This window comes from Vulpes lagopus, chromosome 11 (assembly GCF_018345385.1).
Source record: "Vulpes lagopus strain Blue_001 chromosome 11, ASM1834538v1, whole genome shotgun sequence".
NCBI classification, from domain to species: Eukaryota; Metazoa; Chordata; class Mammalia; order Carnivora; family Canidae; genus Vulpes; species Vulpes lagopus.
Window position 1 is genome coordinate 84,522,468 of NC_054834.1, and position 21,322 is coordinate 84,543,789.

At 34.2% G+C, this 21,322-nt stretch overlaps 1 protein-coding gene across 28 annotated transcripts in view; it reads right to left on the bottom strand.

Annotated features, from left to right (window-relative positions):
• BAZ2B (bromodomain adjacent to zinc finger domain 2B) overlaps positions 1-21,322 on the bottom strand; it is a 391,511-nt gene that overhangs the window by 107,801 nt on the left and 262,388 nt on the right. For 23 of the 28 annotated variants that reach the window (XM_041721661.1, XM_041721659.1, XM_041721658.1 and 20 more), the window contains 3 exons: positions 6,665-6,853; positions 1,794-1,961; positions 665-858 (listed from right to left, as the gene is read on the bottom strand). In XM_041721661.1, coding sequence (XP_041577595.1) covers positions 665-858; positions 1,794-1,961; positions 6,665-6,853 — 551 coding nt within the window. The remainder of the gene's footprint in view (positions 1-664; positions 859-1,793; positions 1,962-6,664; positions 6,854-21,322) is intronic. The other 5 variants (XM_041721668.1, XM_041721652.1, XM_041721662.1 and 2 more) reach the window with 3 other exon arrangements.

Genomic DNA, 21,322 nt, shown 5'->3' on the forward strand with positions numbered 1-21,322 from the left:
ACAGAAGCCCTGTCCACTTCCAGAGTTTCTCCAAGACCCTCTGCTGACAAGGTCTAACACTGTGCCAACTAGTAAAGGAGAAAAGGGTGAATTTAGAGTGGAGAGGCATAAACTGATAACCTGCACAGTTGGGGATATAATGAAATAACACTGGCCATGAGGTGATATATTTGAAAATGAATAATGGGTATACAGGATTATTACACTATTCTGTCTATTCTCTATATTTGAAGTTTCCCATAATAAAATGTTTTCTTATTTTTGTTTTCCTAAAAACATTGGCTCTGAGGTCAGCCCACTTGACTTCAAATCCTGGCAACTTACTGGCCAACTATTTTGAGGCTCTGTTTCTCCATTTGTAATAACAATACCTAGCTAATTAGGGGTATACAGAAGATTAAAATAGGTATTATATGCAAAACAATTAGAGAAGAGCTGTTATGTGTTAAGTTCTCCATAAATCTTAGCTATTACTACTATTTGTATTATTTATACTGGTGCTGATAGAATTTTTGAGCCATAACACTAGTATCAAACCATAAAAATAAACATCTGTAAAGTAGGAGTTGGCAATTCCTAAGAAGTTATTCCATAGATTCATGTGGTTTGAAATTTAGAATGCTTAAAGATGTGCTATATATTTGTCCTTGAAGGAATAACTTACCTTATCTTTTATTTTGTCAGCTCGAGCATCCAAAGGCTGATTTTTGTTTTGTTCCTGATTACATTTTCGATTTCCTCCGCCTGAGCTTATACTTTTAGTTTGTCCCACAGAACTTGAAGCAGTAGTGGATAATACAGGTGTGTTGATACCAGATACAGATGATGTACTGTTTCCATTTATTGACCCATTTACACCTTGAAAATAAAAACAAACATGTTTATCCAAGAGAATATTCTTCAATTATAAAAAGGAATGAAGTAATGATGTATGCTATAACATGAAGGACTCTCTGAAATATCACACTAAGTGAAAAAAGTCAGACAAGAAGTCACATACTGTATGATTCCATATATATGAAATAGTCACAGTAAATCTGTAGGGACGATGCACAAGCTAGTGATTGCCAGAGAATGAGGGAAAGAAGAATGGAGAAAAACTGCTTAAGGGGTATGCAGTTTTCTTTTAGAGTGATGAAATGTTTTGAAACTACACAGATGGTGGCTGTTCAACACCATGAATGCATTAAATGCCACTGATTGTTCACTTTAAAAAGGTAATTTGATATTTATCTGAATTTAACTTCAATTAAACAAATGTTTAGAAATATAATTAAATGCAAACATTTCCCTTTTCAGAGCAAACTCACCAAAAACTCTTACCCAAGTAAAAAAAGATAAAAATAAACCATCCAAAATGCTATTAGAATTTGTAAATGCTATTCTAACAACAGTTATCAACTGCAGAAATATTAATGATCACTTTTTTAAAAAAGGAGCACTTGGATATTCATTTTGACAAATTTAATGCTTAATTATAGAAAAAGTAAATCTTATACTGGGTTACACAAAGGAGGTAATGAGATAGAGAGGAAAAAGCAGTAGCACTAGGAGTTAAAAGGTCTAGGTTCAAATCCTGCCTATGCCACAATGACATGTAAGCAGTCCTTGAATCACTTATTTACCCTTGGATGTGAAATGAGGATACTCCCAATTTCCCAGTTATTGTAAGGAGTAAGCAAGGCATTGTGGAAAAGTGTCTAGTACACTGTTATAGAAATGTTATCAAACCTACTGAAAAGAGGTATTGAAATGGAAGATTTGTAAAACATTACTTAAGTTAACAGGAATACCTTTTTCAGGACCATTTCTATTACTTTTTCCTGAAGTCCTTGAATGGAATGAAGAAGAATCATGATTCTGGGCCGGAGGAGCAAACATTGGTGGAATTCCCAGTAATGGTGGAAAGAAGGTTGCCCCTGTACGAGTATGAACATCTGTTGTTCGCCACCATTCTGCACCTCAAAACCAAACACCAAACAAAGAAGCAAAAAATACTTGAATTAATTTTCTAGTTAATGTAACAATGCTTTTTATATTTTATTCCTGGAAAATATATTAAATTTCATCTTGAAACAAAACTGCTGAATTATACACAGTCTGATCATCTAACTTGTAAGACAGCTGATTAGATGTTATACACTCATTACTCTCCTCATTAAGTTAGTATTCAAGGATCTTCACTTGGCAGCTTCCTTGAGACTAAGTTTATGAAAAAAAAAAGGTAGTCTATGGTCTTAAAAATAAAATGGAAAATTTGGAATATTAAAGAACTGTTGGACTTTTTGATAACTTATACCATAATTTTTCTAAATTAGTATAGAAACAATATTTAAGAATATATTAATATATTTTAAACATATTGACAACCTATGTCAAGAATTTCCTCAATTTAAATCTGGGTCTGATAAATCATAAATAATAATACAAAGACTGCACTGTAAATCAGTATACCTCAAGAACATTTATAAAGGAAGATATTCTATACTCAAACAAAAATAAAGATAGCAAAAGTGTTAGGTTATTTTGTCTAAGAAATGCAAAATATTCAAAGATTTCCAAAATAAGTCATATTAAAATATAAAAGGTTTATTAAATTCCTCACCATATAGTTAATAAAGAAAGCTTGGATTTTGTTTCTATTTCTCTCATAAATTACAGATAACAATGACAGTTTTATCAATGTAAAATGAATCAGTGGTAGAAAATCATCAAATGCAATTTAGATGTTCAAACAGTTAAACTTAGTTAAAACTTTTAGAATAGGAAAAAAGCCAAATTTTATAGAATACATTTTCAAAGATAAAGAAGAGATTTGAAAATAATCCAAAAGAAAGTCTTGTATTGTCCCATTTAAAAATCTCAGAAATAATCTTTTCCACTTGGCTAACCGGCCAGATTACCAAATCAGTTATGAACTTTCAGGCTAATCTTCCAAGAGATATGCTATGTTTTTCATTGATTGTAACCACCAAAAGGAAATTAGAGAAAAGAAACCCAATAATATAGTATGGGAAAAAAATTCAATATTGTCAGTGTATTGTATTGTATGATCTTTTCTAGGAATATCTCTTTATTAAAAATAGAATGTAATGCAATGTGTACCCTCATTATCTAATGGCAAAATCTGTTTTCTTTAAAAAGTGAAATGTTCATGGTAGCTGCTATTCTAAAAGGTCTAAAAACAGTATTAGCAGAAAACTGCAAAAGCTATTCTGCACTGCAGGAAGGCATTGCTAGTGAAATGACACCAATGCATATTTAGCAGTGCCTGAATGATGGGAACTGAACCAAGAATAACTATACAAAAGCATTAATCATTTATCCACTGTTTAGATGAAAGAAGTGTATTTAGGTGGGAAGAAAAACTGTGTATTTTGGGCTTGTATCAGCACAGTTGGAATCTATTATTATTTATAGGTTTGAAACCTTGGTTCCAAATAGCTAATAAAAAGGGACTGAGGTTTCCTAAAGATATTTATATTATTTAATATAGAGTCTATAATTAAAGTGTTACAGCTGAATGTATATACTTCATAAACAACCAACAAATCAGTTAAGGTAATCAAAGTATAAGATTCAAATATTTTAGATATAACCTCAGAAAAAAACATAACCATAACACTGTATGTTAGAACAGCACTATAAATAAGTACACAATGGGGATTAGGAAAAAAAAGTTGGAAAATGTGTAAGTTATAAACAAGCTGACACCACAGGTTAAACAACAAGAAGTAAATAAAATCAATCAAATAAAATATGAAAATGGTAGAGCTTCTGACTACAAACTTTACAAATGTCTAATATTCCATGAGATAATGTAATTTTGTTAAATGACAAGCTTATTTATCTTCCAAGTTTAAGAAAACAAAAAACAAATTTAGTCACTTACTAACTTGTTGATAAAACAAAATATACAAAATAAGGATTACAGGGATCCCTGGGTGGCGCAGCGGTTTGGCGCCTGCCTTTGGCCCAGGGCGCGATCCTGGAGACCCAGGATCGAATCCCACATCAGGCTCCCGGTGCATGGAGCCTGCTTCTCCCTCCGCCTGTGTCTCTGCCTCTCTCTCTCTCTCTATGACTATCATAAATAAATAAAAATTAAAAAAAAAAAAAAAACAACAACAACAAAATAAGGATTACATAAGCCAGTACATGATGAGTTTCTGAACGTATTCAAAGGAGGTAACAGCATATTGGCAACATTAATAATATTCAACTGAAAGAGTCTGATATTTCAGATGATAGAGAGCCTAGAAGATATAGTAGCATTTTAAAATCTTTCATACTTGATAGAGCCAGATGCTTCACAGAAATTCACAGTAATATAAAAATATGACCAAAAATTATAAATATTTTAAAAGAAATTACTGTGAAATACTATTTCAATATAAAATGGAAATAATATTATAGTAATGTCCATCACATAATTTTCTATCTATTGATTTGATCATCTGAAATGCAGAATAAGTATATAAAATTTTAAAATAACTTATTTTTAATTAGGATTTCTAATATTTTCTTCCTTCTTCATTTATTTTTTAGGTTATTTCAAAAATTTGGCATTTAGATTACCCTTTTGAATAAAGGCAGTTATAGAGAATTTAAATTTAAATTATTTTGCCAAATCTACAACTTAAACAAATGAATCTTCTAGGTCTAGGTGTAGTCTCTGGCAAAAAAAAAGTATGAAAATAAATTAAAAAAAAAAAAAAGGGATCCCTGGGTGGCGCAGCGGTTTGGCGCCTGCCTTTGGCCCAGGGCGCGATCCTGGAGACCCGGGATCAAATCCCACGTCAGGCTCCCACTGCATGGAGCCTGCTTCTCCCTCTGCCTGTGTCTCTGCCTCTCTCTCTCTCGCTGTATGACTATCAAAAATAAATTAAAAAAAAAAAAAGTATGCTTATACAGACATACTTTCACCACTAAAGACTGTATTATAATTGTCTGTTTATTCATCTTCTAAAAACCGTAAACAACATGTACTATGTTAGTGTATTCCTCAGTGCACAGAACATGGTAGAACCTCAGAGAACTTTGTACAATAAATGAATGAGTGAATAATTCAGATAGGCTTAGAGAACTTTCTTTTCATACAGTGGAAGTATCAGTATTATTGAAGTCCAGATAAGTAACTCTTTACACCTGTTAGCTATTATTTCAGTAGAGATAGTACTTGATTTTAATAATATAGCAATTACATTGCAGTTTAGAAACACTCAAAAGCAATGATATAATAAACTATAACAAAATGATAAAAAAAATTTAAGACACCAATAGCTACCTACATTACTACTATATATTTTGATTTTTATTCAGAGATCCTATATTTCAGGAAATATCTGTTGAATTATCTTGCTAAGCGACCATGCTAGAAACTGGCCAAAATAATTTCCTATTAGTATTTTTAAAACAAATGTTACGACTTAGTTTAAGACTTTAACTTTCAAAAAAAAGACTTTAACTTTCTAGTCACATTACCCCTCCCCATCAGCTCCTCTATGCCAGACAGCTGAATTAAAGGAATAATATGACTCAAGAAACAGTACTTGAAATATACATCTAATCATCTTTCCATTCTGTATATAGTTAAAAAGAGATACTTATTTCCTTTTGAAGAAGCACTTGATAATATGTTACCCATTAAAGTGGGCAAGAGGAAATAATAATGATAATTACTAGTTATGTATACTAAACATTGCAATCAGTTGGCTTATTTTCTTCAATCTTCACAAGAACCCTAAGAGGCAGGTACCATTATCTATCCTCATTTTTCAGATGAGAAAACTGAGGCAGAGTGGTCAGATTACTTGTTCATGGTCACACAGTTAAAATGTAGCATAGCCAGATTTTAACTCAGGTCTATTTGTCTCTAGAACTATGCTCTAATTCTTAAACTATTTTTTATAACACCAAACCATACATTGCTTACAAAATTTATTAAAGTAAAATCAATCACTGGAAACACATGAAAGTTTAGACTTTCAAAATAATATAACAAAACAGATTATATTATAGCATGTTTGTCCAATTTAAGCTTTGAATGGTGTTTTACTGAGCTCTCAAATTCTCATAATCTGTAAATTGGGGATAGTTCTGGTCTTCCTGTCATATAAGTGACAATGCAAATCTAAAGTTGTTTAGTGCAAATCTAAAGTTGTTCTGATCAAATATGTAAAAATATAGAAATCTAAGAGCCAAATTCAACTTTCTTAGAAAGTGCAGAGAAGTGAAACTCAAAAGTATAGAGATATTCATTATAAGAACTGGAGTTTACTTTCCACCATAAGTTAAATAATTTTTTAAAAATCAAATAAAGCTGAAAAATCCAGTAAGCTATACACTCACAGTATGTACACTTTCCTGCATGTTATATTTCAATAAAAAGCATGAGAAAAACTTGGCCTAATTATTCACTTTTGTAGCAGGTGCGCCTTTCTCTAGCTAAACACTTGAACATCTATAATTGCAATGCCATCTACCACACATAGTGTGGGGGTTTTTTGCACATGATAAATATGATTGAATCAATTCTTGTACAAGAATTTTAATAGACCAGGCATTAGACTATTCTTTTTAGTCAATTTAATAAACAAATTACTGCTTGAACATTTTCAAGCTTTTCTCCTTTCCTTGAACACTGTTTGTAACAGATGTTTACCTGGAAAAGATGCTAGTTGGGGATGTGCGGCTAAGGCTGTGGGTGTACCAAGTGTCCCCAAACCACCAAATTCTGAATGCCCTGAGCTGGCTGAATGTAGACCAAAGACTGGGTGGCTGACCATTGGGAAGGCACTCGACACTGTGGACAGGTTAAACGGTTGATCCCCAGCTGCTCTGAATAAATGTCCTGGGAGGGAAAAAAACACACTTAAAGTTGTACTATAAAAACAGATGAGATTTATCTGATTTCAGCGTTCATAGTTAAAATTTATAATAATTTCTTATTGATTAAATTTTTATTTTACATTTTTTCTTTTTCTATTTCTGTTCTTCAAACCCTATAGACTATTTCTAGAAATATGAAAGGACTCAAAATATAATTAAAATGAGTGGTATAACCTTATTTACATTGAATTTGAGATTTGAAAAATAATGTTTTAGGTACACAATTGTGACTAATCACAACAGTTTGACCTGCTGAAGTGAACTTTCTGTTAATACAGGTACAGTATTATCAGATTTTTTTTTCACTCAAAAGAAGGAAAATAAAAGCGTTCTATTAACATAAGGTTGAAAACCAATGAAATAAGTCCAAAATTTGTCACCAAGCCATTACTCAAATTATCACCCACTCTGGGCAAAGCATTCCCAGTTCCATGTGCCAGAAGAAAACTAAGGTCTCTGTCCAATACCTCTCAGGTGAGGAGAATTGATACCAAAAAGAGATCATATTCTAGCCTAATAAAGCAATACAAAAGACAGCATCAAGATTTAATGAATAAACTTACTAAGATATTTCTAAATGCATTGTAGGGTGGTTATCAATATAAAAGTAATTTTTAACTTTGTGATGGAAGGATCACATTCAATTCAAATGTGTGACTTTTCAACATCCACTCTAAAGGGAATCTAGTTCTAAGTGTTATAGCTCCAGGTTGAAATGTTATACAATAAAAAATACAACTTGTTTTTCATACTTTGGAAGAGATTTGACAGAAAATTTGTTAAAACTTGGATATTCTCCTTTTACTTCTAGGAAATAATTAAGTTTCCCTGGCCTAGTAGTATGGAAATAGAGTATCAAACCCCACACTCCAGACTAGTTTAAGAATTTACTATGGTAAATATGCTTATGCTCTGTGTTATATTATCTTCTGTTTATATTATACCTAACTGTGCATTGCAATTTAATTACTTTTAATATAATACATTTGAGAAATGTAAAAATAAAAGCTAAAACTAACAATACTTTTTAAATCATTTAATAATGAAGGAAATCTCTCCTCTGCTTTTATATTCCCTGAAAACCAAGAGGAATCATCAAAAAGGTTAGAGTCTACCCTCAGAGACTAACATAAAACCTATATTATTTGCTGAAATAACATTACATTATTTTTACTAAGGTATTAAGATTTAAATACATTACATCTGTTATATCTTATGTCAGCTTATAAAGTAAAAACTACTGATTGAGGGTTAAGGTTCCAATATAACAACATAATAACTGGATCTCACAGGGAAGATCCTCAAAGTGTCTTTGCAAGGAAGACCCATAAAGGAACCGTAAGGAAGGACAAGGGAATGACAGACTTGGGTATCTTTTCTAAGCCAGCTGATCTTTGTTTCTGTTCATTACAGCCTAAACAGAAAATTTGTGAATTTGGTACTTTTGTGGTTATCACTATATTTTGCCTTTATAGCAAGAATCTCAAAGTCAATGAGATAAAAAATACAGCTTCAGGACACCTGGGTGGCTCCAGTGGTTGAGTGCCTGCCTTTGGCTCAGGTCATGTTCCTGGGGCCTGGGGATCAAGTCCTGCATCAGGGTCCCTGCAGGAAGCCTGCTTCTCCTTCTGCCTGTGTCTCTGCCTCTCTCTGTGTCTCTCATGAATAAATACATAAAATCTTTAAAAATATAGCTTTCATATTAAAAAAGTCTCAACAGGGGCAGCCCCAGTGGCACAGCGGTTTGGCGCCGCCTGCAGCCCAGGGGGTGTGATCCTGGAGACCCGGGATCGAGTCCCACGTCGGGCTTCCTGTGTGGAGCCTGCTTCTCCCTCTGCCTGTGTCTCTGCTTCTCTCTCACTCTCTCTGAATGAATAAATAAATAAATCTTTTTTAAAATTTTTTTTATAAATAAATCTTTAAAAAAAAAAGGTCTCAACACTACATATGATTTTAGTATTGTTTTTCTATCATCTTTTAAAAAAACACAGATATGAATTCCATGTAAAAAATCTTGCATAATTACTCTGTTCTTTATTCAAAAGTTTCTGTAATTCAGGCATTTCATGAACATACCTATTAAGTGTCAGATGCTATGTTTAGTACCTGCCATACAAGGATGAAATGAGACTATCCTTGACCTCAAGAAACTCATGGTTGAACATAATTTAATAGTACTGAACTATATTTTTAAACCACAATGTACAAAACGAGTTAGTTAATATCTCAGTATTATTTAAATGGTTACTGTCATATGTAAGAATCAATAATAGATCCCAAATACCTAGAGTGGTGGTCTCATATAAAGCAGATATATAATAAATATCTGTTTAACAAATTAATTCACTACTCATTAAGAACAGAAGAGGCACATCCATGGGACTGATCCAAAGACCTTAAATTAGAACAGAAAGTTGTCTTGAATCTTCACTTAAATTTGCAAGTATACTTCCTAGCTTCCTCTTGTCTTATGTCACCAACCCCTGGTCCTGACTTTTTTTTTTTTTTTTTTTTTACTACTTGGCCTTTATTCCTCCTTGATTCCATTTAAGTCACATACTAGATTTCTAGATTTGATCACTCAAAATTCTATCACCTTCAAGCTCTTAAACTCTGAAGTTGCACTCTAACCACAATTTCCCCGTTTTCATTTCCTTATTTCTTAGCATGACCTCCAGGCTCCCCCAGGCTTCCACCAATCCCCAACCCTATCTATTCTTCCTTCTTAATCTCATCACCATCTCTCCTGCATTAGACTTGAAAGAAAAGTCTTACCTGTATGTCTACTCCCTCGCCACTTCTCAGAATCTTTAATATTTGTGTCAAACCTTAAGCCTCAAGTTACTAAAGTTTTCCTAATTAACCAAGGTCCCACTAATCTTGTCTCATTTTTTAAATCTTTTTTTAAAAGATTTTATTTATTTATTCGTGAGAGACAGAGAGACAGAGGGAGGAGCAGGCTCCAAGCAGGGAGCCTGACACAGGACTCATCCAGGGTCTCCAGGATCACGCCCTGGGCCAAAGGCAGTGCTAAACCTGAGCCACCCAGGCTGCCTTCTTGTCTCATTTTTAACTTCTCTATAAATCTGGCATTGCTGAGTGCCTCTGCCTTATTAAAACCAACATTCAGGGAAGGGAGGGAGGGTGAGGGACTGAAACAACAACAACACAAAACCCATGTTTACAAAACCCTTAAGCTCCAGGTCACGGAACTGTCTTGATCTTCTTCTTAACTATATCTCTTAATAATATTTCTGGTCTGCTTTATCGGATTTTCTTTTCTAAAAAGTAAGCATTTTTAAGGATTTTGTCCAGCTATCTATATTTTTTTCTGTATGCTTTCTTTCTTAGTATTTCTGAGAAATACTGTTTTAACTATCACTTCTATGCAAATAAATTGTAAGCTAGGATTTTAGCGTTTTGAGAACAAAAACTGAATTTCATTTATCTCAGTATCCCCAATACCTGCAAAGTGTGAGGTATTAGTACTTAACAAATGTTTCCCACTGTTGTATTTTTGGTCACATTATTTCTCCACTTCACACCTCACCCCCCACTCCCGCCTATGTAACATGCTTTTTGACTTCTTTTGCCTCATATAATCCTATCTATCCTAACCATCTCAAAAACATATTGCCTAAGAAGTATCCTTGAATTTCCCAGACATGTTTTGAGGTTTCTTTGAACTTTCATGATTACTTGCTATCTTTTATCATACCATTACTAGAGTATAAAGTTATAAAGGAAAAGGCCATCTCTTAATCATTTTTATTCTCTACAAAACACTGCATAAAACATACTGTTATCAGTTGCAAGGGCAACCTTTCCTAATACCTGCCACAGACAAATGATAGTTTTGTTTCTTTCTTCTTTTAAAAGGCTAGAACAACCAGGAATTATTCTTTATTTTTATTTTTATTATTTTTTAAAGATTTTATTTACCCATTTGAGAGAGAGAGCACAAGTGAGATAAAGCATGAGGTGGGGGTGGAGGGGGTGGAGAGAGAAGCAGAGAGAAAGGGAGCAGCTGACTCTCCACTGAGCAGGGAGCCCAAAGCAGGGCTCCATACCAGGACCCTGGGATCATGACCTGAGCCAAAGGCAGATGCTTAGCCAACTGAGCCACCCAGGCATCCCAGGAATTATTCTTTAAATGGTTAAAAATACAGTTGATCCTTGCACAAGGTAGAGGTAAGGGGTGCCAACTGTTCCTCCACGCCCTGCAGTTGAAAATCCACCTATAACTTTCCACTCCTCCCAAAACTTTACTAATAGCCTACTGTTGCCTGGAAGCCTTAGTGACAACATCAACAGTCAATTAACACATATTTTGTATGTTGTCTATATCCTATACCACATTCTAACAATAAAATAAGCTAGAGAAAATGTTAAGAAAATCGTAAGAGAAAGTACATTTATAGTACAATACTGTACTTATTGAAAAAAAATGTGTCCATAAGGGGACCACATAGTTCAAACCTATGTTGTTCAAGGGTCAACTGTATATCTCATAATTTTTTCCCTGCACCAATTATAAAAAAAATTCATAATGGTACTCAAAGCTCTTTGGAAAATTAGAAGCTTATTTAGTGACATCTACATTGTACTTTAATCTTCTTATACAGCAGGGGGTGCTGTTTAGATTATACCCTGGGTTCCATTGCCAGAAAAATATCCTTAGCCTTTAGTTGGCTTGAAATTTTAAGTTACTGTTGCCAAGGTGATGTTTGCTCATGAACTGGTGGTGGCTCAGTGAATGCTACAACTACATTTAAGACAAAACATATTCTGTATTAATAAAAAAAGCAGAATGATATTGTCTTACATGAAACAAAATACAACAGGAGTCAAGACAGGTTCTATTAATCTTACAACTACAAAATAACATTATTTGGATATTAGAATGTTCTATTTTTGTAGAAGTAATTTTTCTATATTAATATATCTAATATCAGAAGATGCTCCCAAATAACGTGTTATGATTAAAACTTAAATTTTGCTCAGAGAAAACATTTGCAACCTAATAAATTATATCATAAAATAATAATACTTTTAGAAGAGTACACTTATTTTTTTTAACAGATATTAACATTAAAACATAGGGATGCCTGGGTGGTTCAGCAGTTAGCGTCTGCCTTCAGCCCAGGGTGTGATCCTGCAGTCCCAGGATTGAGTCCTACATCGGGCTTCCTTCCTGGAGCCTGTTTCTCTCTCTGCCTATGTCTCTGCCTCTCTCTCTCTGGGTGTCTCTCATGAACAAATAAATAAATAAAAATCTTTTTTAAAAAATGCAAATATAGTTTCAATATTATAAATCCAACTTTTAGTTTTTAACAGGCAGGTAAAAATGTGCAAATTTTCCATAATAAATATTAATACACATCTGTAATACCTAAATTCTGACTTAATAAGCTGAACACCATTTAGCACAGCTTTTCAAATTCTGCTAGCCAATCTATGTATAAATGATTTAAAGTAGTTATATGTCCGTGTCTCAGTAATAAGGCGTGGTAACTGCAAGTATCTTTATTAATGTTAGTGAACTTCATGATACAACACAATAAGGGTTTTTCTCCCACAAGAACAAAATAGCATAAATACTATAATAATGCCTTGAACCTGAACTACCAGTGAACAAGATCTCCTCACAGTCAGAAAAAGTCCAGATAGCCAATTAAAGAAAATAATTATAAGAAGTATGCTGAAGCATCTAATCTTTTTAAAATCAAGGAGACTGATTACTATGATAGAACTCCACAAATGTTGCTTTTTGTGCGCTGGAAAGAAAAAGGTCTTTAATCTTCCATTGCTTCCCAAACTTGTTGCAACATGTCTTCAAACTCTTGTCTCTAGTTCTTTAAAATCATAAGCATAATTTTACAGCATTGCAAAATCAGCCCCTAGTAATACAACCTGTAAGGTATGCTAATCATCAAAAATGGCAGCACATTCAAATAAGGGTTATGGGTGTATTTTAACGCTAGTAATGAATGAATGTAAAAACAAAATTGAACATCACCAAAATTACTGTAAATTAAAGAGATGCTCAGATTACTGGCTCACATATTAAAATTCTTAAATATATTCATCTTCAAATATTCTGGAACTCAAAATGTATAAACTATAAACTTGAACTTTGATTAGAGAACAAATAATTCTATAGTTATTGGTGACAAAATATTTCCTGCAAATAATCTTCATTTCATTGCTGCAGTCTCAAAACTTTCTCAGTTAACCCCTACATTTTAATATTTTAAAAAGATGCATGTCGTGGAAATAATGTCTTTATTTTTATTTTTAAGCACGTATTTTGAGATTTTAGGATTCTCATGTGTTACAAAATTAGTAGAATCCGAACCTCCCCTATGTTAACATCTTACATGACAAAAAATAATTTTCAAACTAGGAAATTAATCTTGATTAATTAACTAAAACTTAAAACTTATTCAGATCTTATCAGTTTTAGTTGCTGTATCTCCTTAATTTTCTCTTCTTTGTGACAGTTCCTCAGTCTTACCTCTCATGATATTGATACACTGAAGAATACTGGTCCAATATTTTGTAGAATATCTCCCAATATGGGGTTTGTCTGATGCTTTCTCATGATTAGAGGAGGTTATGCATCATAGAAGGAGAAGCAAGACACCTTTCTCGGTGCAACATATCTGGGGTCCAAGATGTTGCTATGTGTACTGGTGATACTAACTTCAAACATTTGATTAAGTTGTGATCTGCTTAGGGTCTATGTAAAGTTACTATTTTCCCTTAAAACAGGGTTTTTGTTGTTGTTGTTGTTTGTTGTTATTAGAAAACAAGTCATTAAAAGCCTAAGTAACCTTGGGAATGAAAGGAGCTACTCTAACACTGGGCATGGAAACAGCTTTTAATTCAGTTTAGCAAATGACTCTTGGTAAAGATAGGAGCAGTGCCTCTTTCGTAATAAGCATTTTTGTTACACCAGTGAAAGGATTTAGAGTTCATGGATAAAAATGGTAAAAATATACAATATTTTATATATTCTTTATCTTCAAATGCAGCTTTATTTTAATAATGAAATAGAAAAAAGATAACTAAAAAAATGATCAAATTCTAAATTCTTACCTGTTTCAATAAATAAAAAATTATTACAATAAGTAAAAATTATTAAAAATCACCTTGAAAAACATACGGGGTATATTAATTTGCTGGGGATGCCATAATGAAGTATCACACTGAGTGGCTTAGAACACAATGTATTATCTCACAATTCCAGAGGTTCAAAGTCTGAAATCAAAGAGTTGACAGGGCCATGCTCCCTCTGAAGGTACTAAGAAAATTCAGCCACATGCTTCTCTCTTAGCTTTTGGTAACCTCAGGTGTTCTTCCTATGTCCTCACCATGTGCAATGTCTCTGTGTCCAAGTTTCTGCTTTTATAAGGAAACCAGTAATACTGGTTTAAAACTCACCCTAATAATTCATCATAACTTGATCCTCTGTAAGGACTCTATATCCAAATAGGTCACATTCAGAGATACTGGGAGTTAGGACTCCAGTATATCTTTTTTTGGAAGAAAATAAAATTTAATCTATAATATTGGGTTTATTTTTATGAGTACTTAAACTGATTTGAAGGCATTACTTTTCTGTAGTAATTTACAGTTAAAATTCTACATTAAAATTATAAAGTTCTACTCATAAAAGTCAAAGTAAAATATTTCAAAAATAAACCCACTGAGTGGGAGGAAGGCTATCCAGCTGAACATTTGAAAGTCTTTATGAAATTTATAGATATCTACACTATAGACAAATCAACTAAAATGTTGTAATAGTTACTCATACTGTAACATAAATACTAAAGGAAACTGGAATGAAACCTTGGCTTTATTCTTAAACCCATAATCATAGACCTGTCTCATTTTCTTGATGATTCTCTAGTGATTGTAAATTTAAGCAGTGGTTATCTTTTAAGTAAGAAGTTCTAAGAAAATAATAATTTTGGACTTGCAGGGTTTTATTTATTCATTCCCTTTTCAGTGAGGTCGATTGATCCTTTAAGATTCCTTACCATGGCTCATAATGCCCATTCCTCACTAAAATCTGCATAGTCATTTGGTACTACCAGAACAAAATATAGCATGGCCTAGAAAACTTATTAAAGATACTTTATTTTATCTAATTTTCAAATCCAAGACCTACAAGTTCATCTCCTTCCTTTCTTCAAAAATTACTTCTTGGGCATATATTTTGTGCCAGGTACTGACTGGATATATGCTTATAAAAGAAAGCAGATATAGCTCCCATCCTTTATATGTAGAAAAAGGAACAAATAACCAAAATAACACCAAATGTATAATTATACATTGTGAAGAGTATGATGGAGGAAATTATTAGGGACAAAAATATACAATAGTAGAACAATTACCTAGACACTATAGAAAGAAGAGAATTCTCCAATCAATGTCTCAAGACATTTAACCTGAGAACAAGCTTAAGAAAAAAATCAGGGCAGCCCCCGTGGCGCAGTGGTTTAGCTCCGCCTGCAGCCTGGGATGTGATCCTGGAGACCAGGGATCGAGTCCCATGTCAGGCTTCCTGCATGGAGCCTGCTTCTCCCTCTGCCTGTGTCTCTGCTTCTCTCTCTCTGTGTGTGTGTCTATGAATAAATAAATAAAATCTTTAAAAAAAAAAAAGGAAAAATTCAGCCACATGAAGATCTTCCAGACAGAGGGAGGGCATGTTTGAGATCCTGATTTGGGAAAGAATGTTTTATATCTGAAGAAGTGAAAGGCCAGGGAGTCTGAACAATAATGGGACCAGAATTAGAACAGTACCAGATAAATCTTAAGTAGGCCAAGATTAGACCATGGAGGGTGCATCAGGTCAAAAGGTACCAAACACCCAATTCAAAATGGCTAAGTGAAAAGATGAATGTATTAATTCATATAACTTAAAAACTTTTGGAAAGGCTCACTTTAGATAAGGAAGACTGATTCAAAGTCTACCAGTACTTAATTTCTTTTTCTTCTCTTGGCTCCATGTCCTCAAATGAGCCCTTTCTCCTAGGTTTGTGGGACAAAAGGCTAACCTTTCTCACCAATAAAAATCCCAGAATAGAATTTCTTTGTCTTTGATTAGTCTGACTTACATCATGTGCCCAATCACTACTGCCTAGGAAATATGATATTTGGATTGACTAGACTGAGTCATATATCACTCCTGGGGTCTTAAGTGAATTTTTTTTAAAGTGATTTGTTTGTGGGGGACAACTTCAGGTAATATTGTAGTAGTAGTGTAGAGGTCATATTAACTATCCATAGAAAATAATTATAAAAACGGGATATAAAACGACATCAGGAAATTTAAAGGGGAAATTCTGGCAGTGAGCAAACCATAGAAAGAATGAGGCTCAAATTCAGATCTTAAACTATCTAAATGCCTAGCTACAAGTACACTGTGCATGTATGGGGAAGGACCCCAGGGGCCCCGCAGAACAGCTAGTAGAGAACATAGAAAAATCTATTCTTGAAAGCCATTGTTACACACGGCATATCAGTTGAGTTTGATATATTTCTTAACTGAGTACATTCCTTCACTATGATTAGCTTGGACAGCAGAAAGCCTGAAATGTCAGAGTACAGAGTCCAAAGCTGGCGGAGCAGCTGGAAAGTAGAGGGTAATCTTAGGAGCAAGGAAACCAGAAAGAATAAGACTCATCTGGCCTAAGTACTTGGCTGACCTGACAATTTTCACAGGCACAGAGGAGACACACAGGGCAACAGTCTAAAAATTCAACAGTGGAAAGCCAAAAACGGAACAGATCATCGTCAGTATGTTTTTTTATTACAATGACACTAAAATGGACATCAATTTAAAAAAATAAAAATGTCAATTTATTGACTTCTAAATAACCCATAGGTCAAAAAATTCACAAAGGAAAATAGAAATTATTTTCACTAGGTGGGATTCTTGTGTGGCTTAGTGGCTGAGCATCCGCCTTTGGCTCGGGTCATGATCCCGGGGTCCTGGGGTCGAATCCTTTATCAGGCTCCTTGCAGGGAGCCTGCTTCTCCCTCTATGTCTCTCATGAATAAATAAATAAAATCTTAAAGAAAATTATTTTCACTAGAATGATAATGAAAACAAATCAAAGTTTGTGGGATAGAGCTATTAAAGTACTTAACAGGAAAATTTATATCAGTAAATGCATATATTTATAAGAAAACGGTCTTATATAAATTATCTAAGTTTTCCCTTCAATAAATCACAAAAAAATCACATTCCTAGAAAAACAGGGAGATAATAAAGGATAGAAATCAAGAAAACAGAAAACTGAGAAAAATCAATGAAAAAGCTACTCAAAAGGATTAATATTAATAAACCTCAAAAATATTGATAAACTTCTAGTCACAAAGAAAAAAGGGCACAAATTATTTTTTAAAAAGATTTTATTTATTTATTCATGAGAGACACACAGAGAGATAGAGAGAGAGAGAGGCAGAGACATAGAGGGAGAAGCAGGCTCCTTGCAGGAAGCCCCATGTGGGACTCCATTTCAGAACTCCAGGATCACGCCCTGAGCCAAAGGCAGATGCTCAACCACTGAGCCACCCACACATCCCATGGGGTACAAATTATTTGGACCAATAATGTGCTCATAAATTCAATGATTTAGATGGAATGGATAAATTCCTTGAAAGACAAATTCCAAGGCTCACTAAAGAAGAAAAAGATAACCTGATCAGTTTTACATTGATATTTAAAAAGTTGAACTCATGTTTCAGTATCTTCCAACAACAATTAAAACAACAACACCCAAACCTTAGAAACCTAGATGACTTCACTGGTGGATTCTATCAAAAATTTAAGGAAGAAATAATATCAGGTTGACTTTTCCTCAAAACAGGTTTTCAAGGAGAAAGAGGTCAACTATGTCATTTCTGACAAATCTCAAAAGAGATTTGTTTTGCTTCTTCAAGATTTTATTTATTTATTTGAGAGAGAGAACAAGCACAAGCACAAGCTGGAGAGAGGCAGAGGGAGATAGAGGGAAAGGGAAAAGCAGACTCCCCACTGAGCACTTAGCCTGACTAGGGGCTGGATCCCAGGACCCTGAGATAATGACCTGAGCTGAAGTCTGATGCTTAACCAACTGAGCCACCTAGGCACCCTTCAAAAGACATTTGTACTAAGTATATATGAGCTATTAAATGTTCTGAAGAAAAATGAAAAATACTGCTGAAACTGTAACAAAGCTCATCTATATGTATCAGGAGTTTATTACACTTCACTGGTTGGGAGATAGGCAGAGGGCCTATCACTAGGTAAGTTCAAGTGGATAAGTAATTGGCTCATTTAGCATTTGTTCTAACCTCCTTTCAGTGTACTTTCCTGCAATGCAGAAGCTGGGCAACTAAAAACTACATTTATCAGTCTCTTGTACAGCCAGGATTCTGGATATAATTTAGATTCTGACAATCAGAGGTATTTGGAAAGAATTAAAAACTGAGTTAAGTTGGCAGATTAGTAGCACATGAGGTATGTTTTTTTGCTGGTGCAGCTCTAGCAGGCAACACAGATCAACCTTGGAGGCTGTTATGACAGTGGTTCCTGACTACTGGATTGCAGCTAATGTGGTATGACCCATGGAGTCATCAGTTGGAACAGTGGTGTCCTGACTGAACCAGAGTGTTCCTTAAGCAGGCCAATTCAATAGTTAATGCCCTGAAATCATTTGTGGGGATGAGGGACCGGCTCCTCAATAATTTCATAAGCACCTCTGTTCCCAGTATTAAATCTCTTTGGGCTTAAATTGCTTTAGTGGTCTATGTTATCATGAGCTGAACTGACAAATCAACCAACAACCCCACTGGTAACAGGCCCAAAATCAAAAAGCCAATTCAGTCTATCACAACCGGCCTGATATCGGATAACCATAAACTTTTCAAAGTAATACTAAAGGAAAGTAAAATCCTTAAAAACATAGATGTATGACCTTGAAGGTAAAAGAGTTCTTAAGACAAAAAGGATAAGCATAAATAAAAATATTGATAAATCTGACTACATTAAAATTGGAAGTTCTGTTAACCAAAAGACAATTTAGAATAAAAGACACACTACAGACTGGGAAAAGATATCTTCCACAAATATAACTGACAAAAGGACCAGCATCCAAAATACTCATAAATCGATAGGAAAAGGATATACCAACCAATAGAAACATGTCCCAAAGCCTTAGATAATCACTTAAAAAAAGAAGAAATCCAAAAGGCTAAAAAAAATTAAAAGGAACCTTAATGAGACATTACTTTATATATAGCATTGACAAAAATCAAAAAGGCTGGCCAATGAGAAGTGTTAGTTAGCATGGATGACAAGCATCAGGAATTTTAATACACAGCTGGTGGAAAAATAAATTAGTACTACTTGTAAAGTTGAAGACATTTTCAAAAATGTATGCTTATGTGCACTGGAATCCATGTTTAATGGTCATAACAATGGCAAAAACAACTCAAATATCCACCAACACCAGTGTGGATACATAAATGGATGTATATTCCATTAAATACAACATGCAAAAAGATAACTGAGCCTTTTATCCTTTAAAACTTCCTCCTCCACATTTCTCATTACATCACTCCTGACCCAGTTATTCAAGTCATGTCAGGGCTGCTCTCTCTCTCTAACCATTGCCTTGCCAAATTTGAGTAGTCATTATATCCCATAACACTCTACTCCCTAAATATCTCTGCAACTTCTTTCTCCATCTCCAGTAACTCCTTAATTTTGGTCCATATAATTTCCCACCCAGATAAATAAAAGTATTTGTCTCTAGTCTCATTCCCATTGTAAACTGATATTTGACACGATGCTCAAGCTTTCATTTTCAAAGCTGTGTGATCATAAAAAACCCTTCCACTTGGATGAAGTGTAAATAAAAATAATGGTTATAATTTACTAAGTCCTTACTATATGTCAGGCATTATTTTGTTTATCCTTATAGTGCTGAAAAATGGGTAGAATTATATCCATTTTATAGATGAGGCAACTAAAGCTCAGAGAGGATTAAGAAATTTATCCAAATTCACATTGTTAATATGCAGATAAACCAAGATTCAATTTCAAGATATTTCAGTTGCAAAATCTTTAATCAATAGTTTATTTTGCCTAAATTCCTAAGCATAACACGTGAAGTTCTAAATAATCTGACGTTAGCCTATTCTCCAGCTTGACCTCCCAACCCTCTGGTTCCACTTAGCCATAGTAGATATTGCCTATCCATTCTCTTCTTCCTTAATAACTCTATTTTCTTCAGGATGGCAATATGTTCAGCAAAAAACTAGTTTTCCTGAACTTCCTTGAAGCCGAGATTATCATTCCGACAAAAGAGATGTAAGTGGAAATCTCTGGATGGGGTTTCTGGGAAAGCTCCTTAATAGGGGCCAAAGTAAGCTGGCATGCAACTTTTGCTCCACCCCCACCCCCCCTTCCTCCTTCCTGGAAAATAGTGCTGTATGTGGATCAGCTCTCTTACAGTCACCGGATACACATGTGAGCATGAAAGTCCCATAATCTAGAAGACAGAATGTAAAATTAGGAGCCCAGGTCTGTGATGGCATTCCCCACTCCAAAACTGCCTTTCTATTAGCTTATGTGTTTAATTGCCATGTTTTCCTATTCATAGTTAAGCATTGTCAGAACTAACACATACCCTAAATTGAGGGCTTTACTGGTTAACTTGCATTTCCTCAATATACTATGATTTGGCATCTGTAGAGGGAGGTGGCCTGTAATTAAGATGCATGTGTAAATCGGCCTCTTTAATTTTTCTAAGAAAAGTTGGCATACTCAGGCTTTAGCCAGAGAAGTTTTAAACAGCCTCTATGTTTTATATATTCAGCATTTTTATAAGCCTTTGTTTGAAGGTTCTGCCCTCAAAAATGGGTTGAAAACCAGTGGTCTGGGATGCCTGGGTGGCTCAGCGGTTAAGCGTTTGCCTTCAGTTCAGGGCGTGATCCTGGAATTCCGGGATCAAGTCCCACGTCAGGCTCCCTGCATGGAGCCTGCTTCTCCCTCTGCCTGTGTCTCTGCCTCTCTCTGTGTCTCTCAGGAATAAATAAATAAAATCATTTTTTAAAAAATGAAAACAAAAAAAAAAAAAAAAAAGAAAAAGAAAACCAGTAGTCTATGACACAGTTTAACTACAACTGAAATTTCTCAAAGTTCTCTCTTTGTATTAGGGCAATGACCACAAATTTCAAACAAATTTGGTAAGGTTTAATTGTGGAACTATTATTCTTTTAACTTTCATTCAGAACCAATATGTGGAATACTGTAAATATCTGTGAAACTGGCATATGGGATACTGTCCATTATTTGGCTTTTTATACAAAGGTTCTGGTGACATTTCCTATACTATTCAGGGCCAGAAAAAACGTTTCGTTTTCTTCTGAG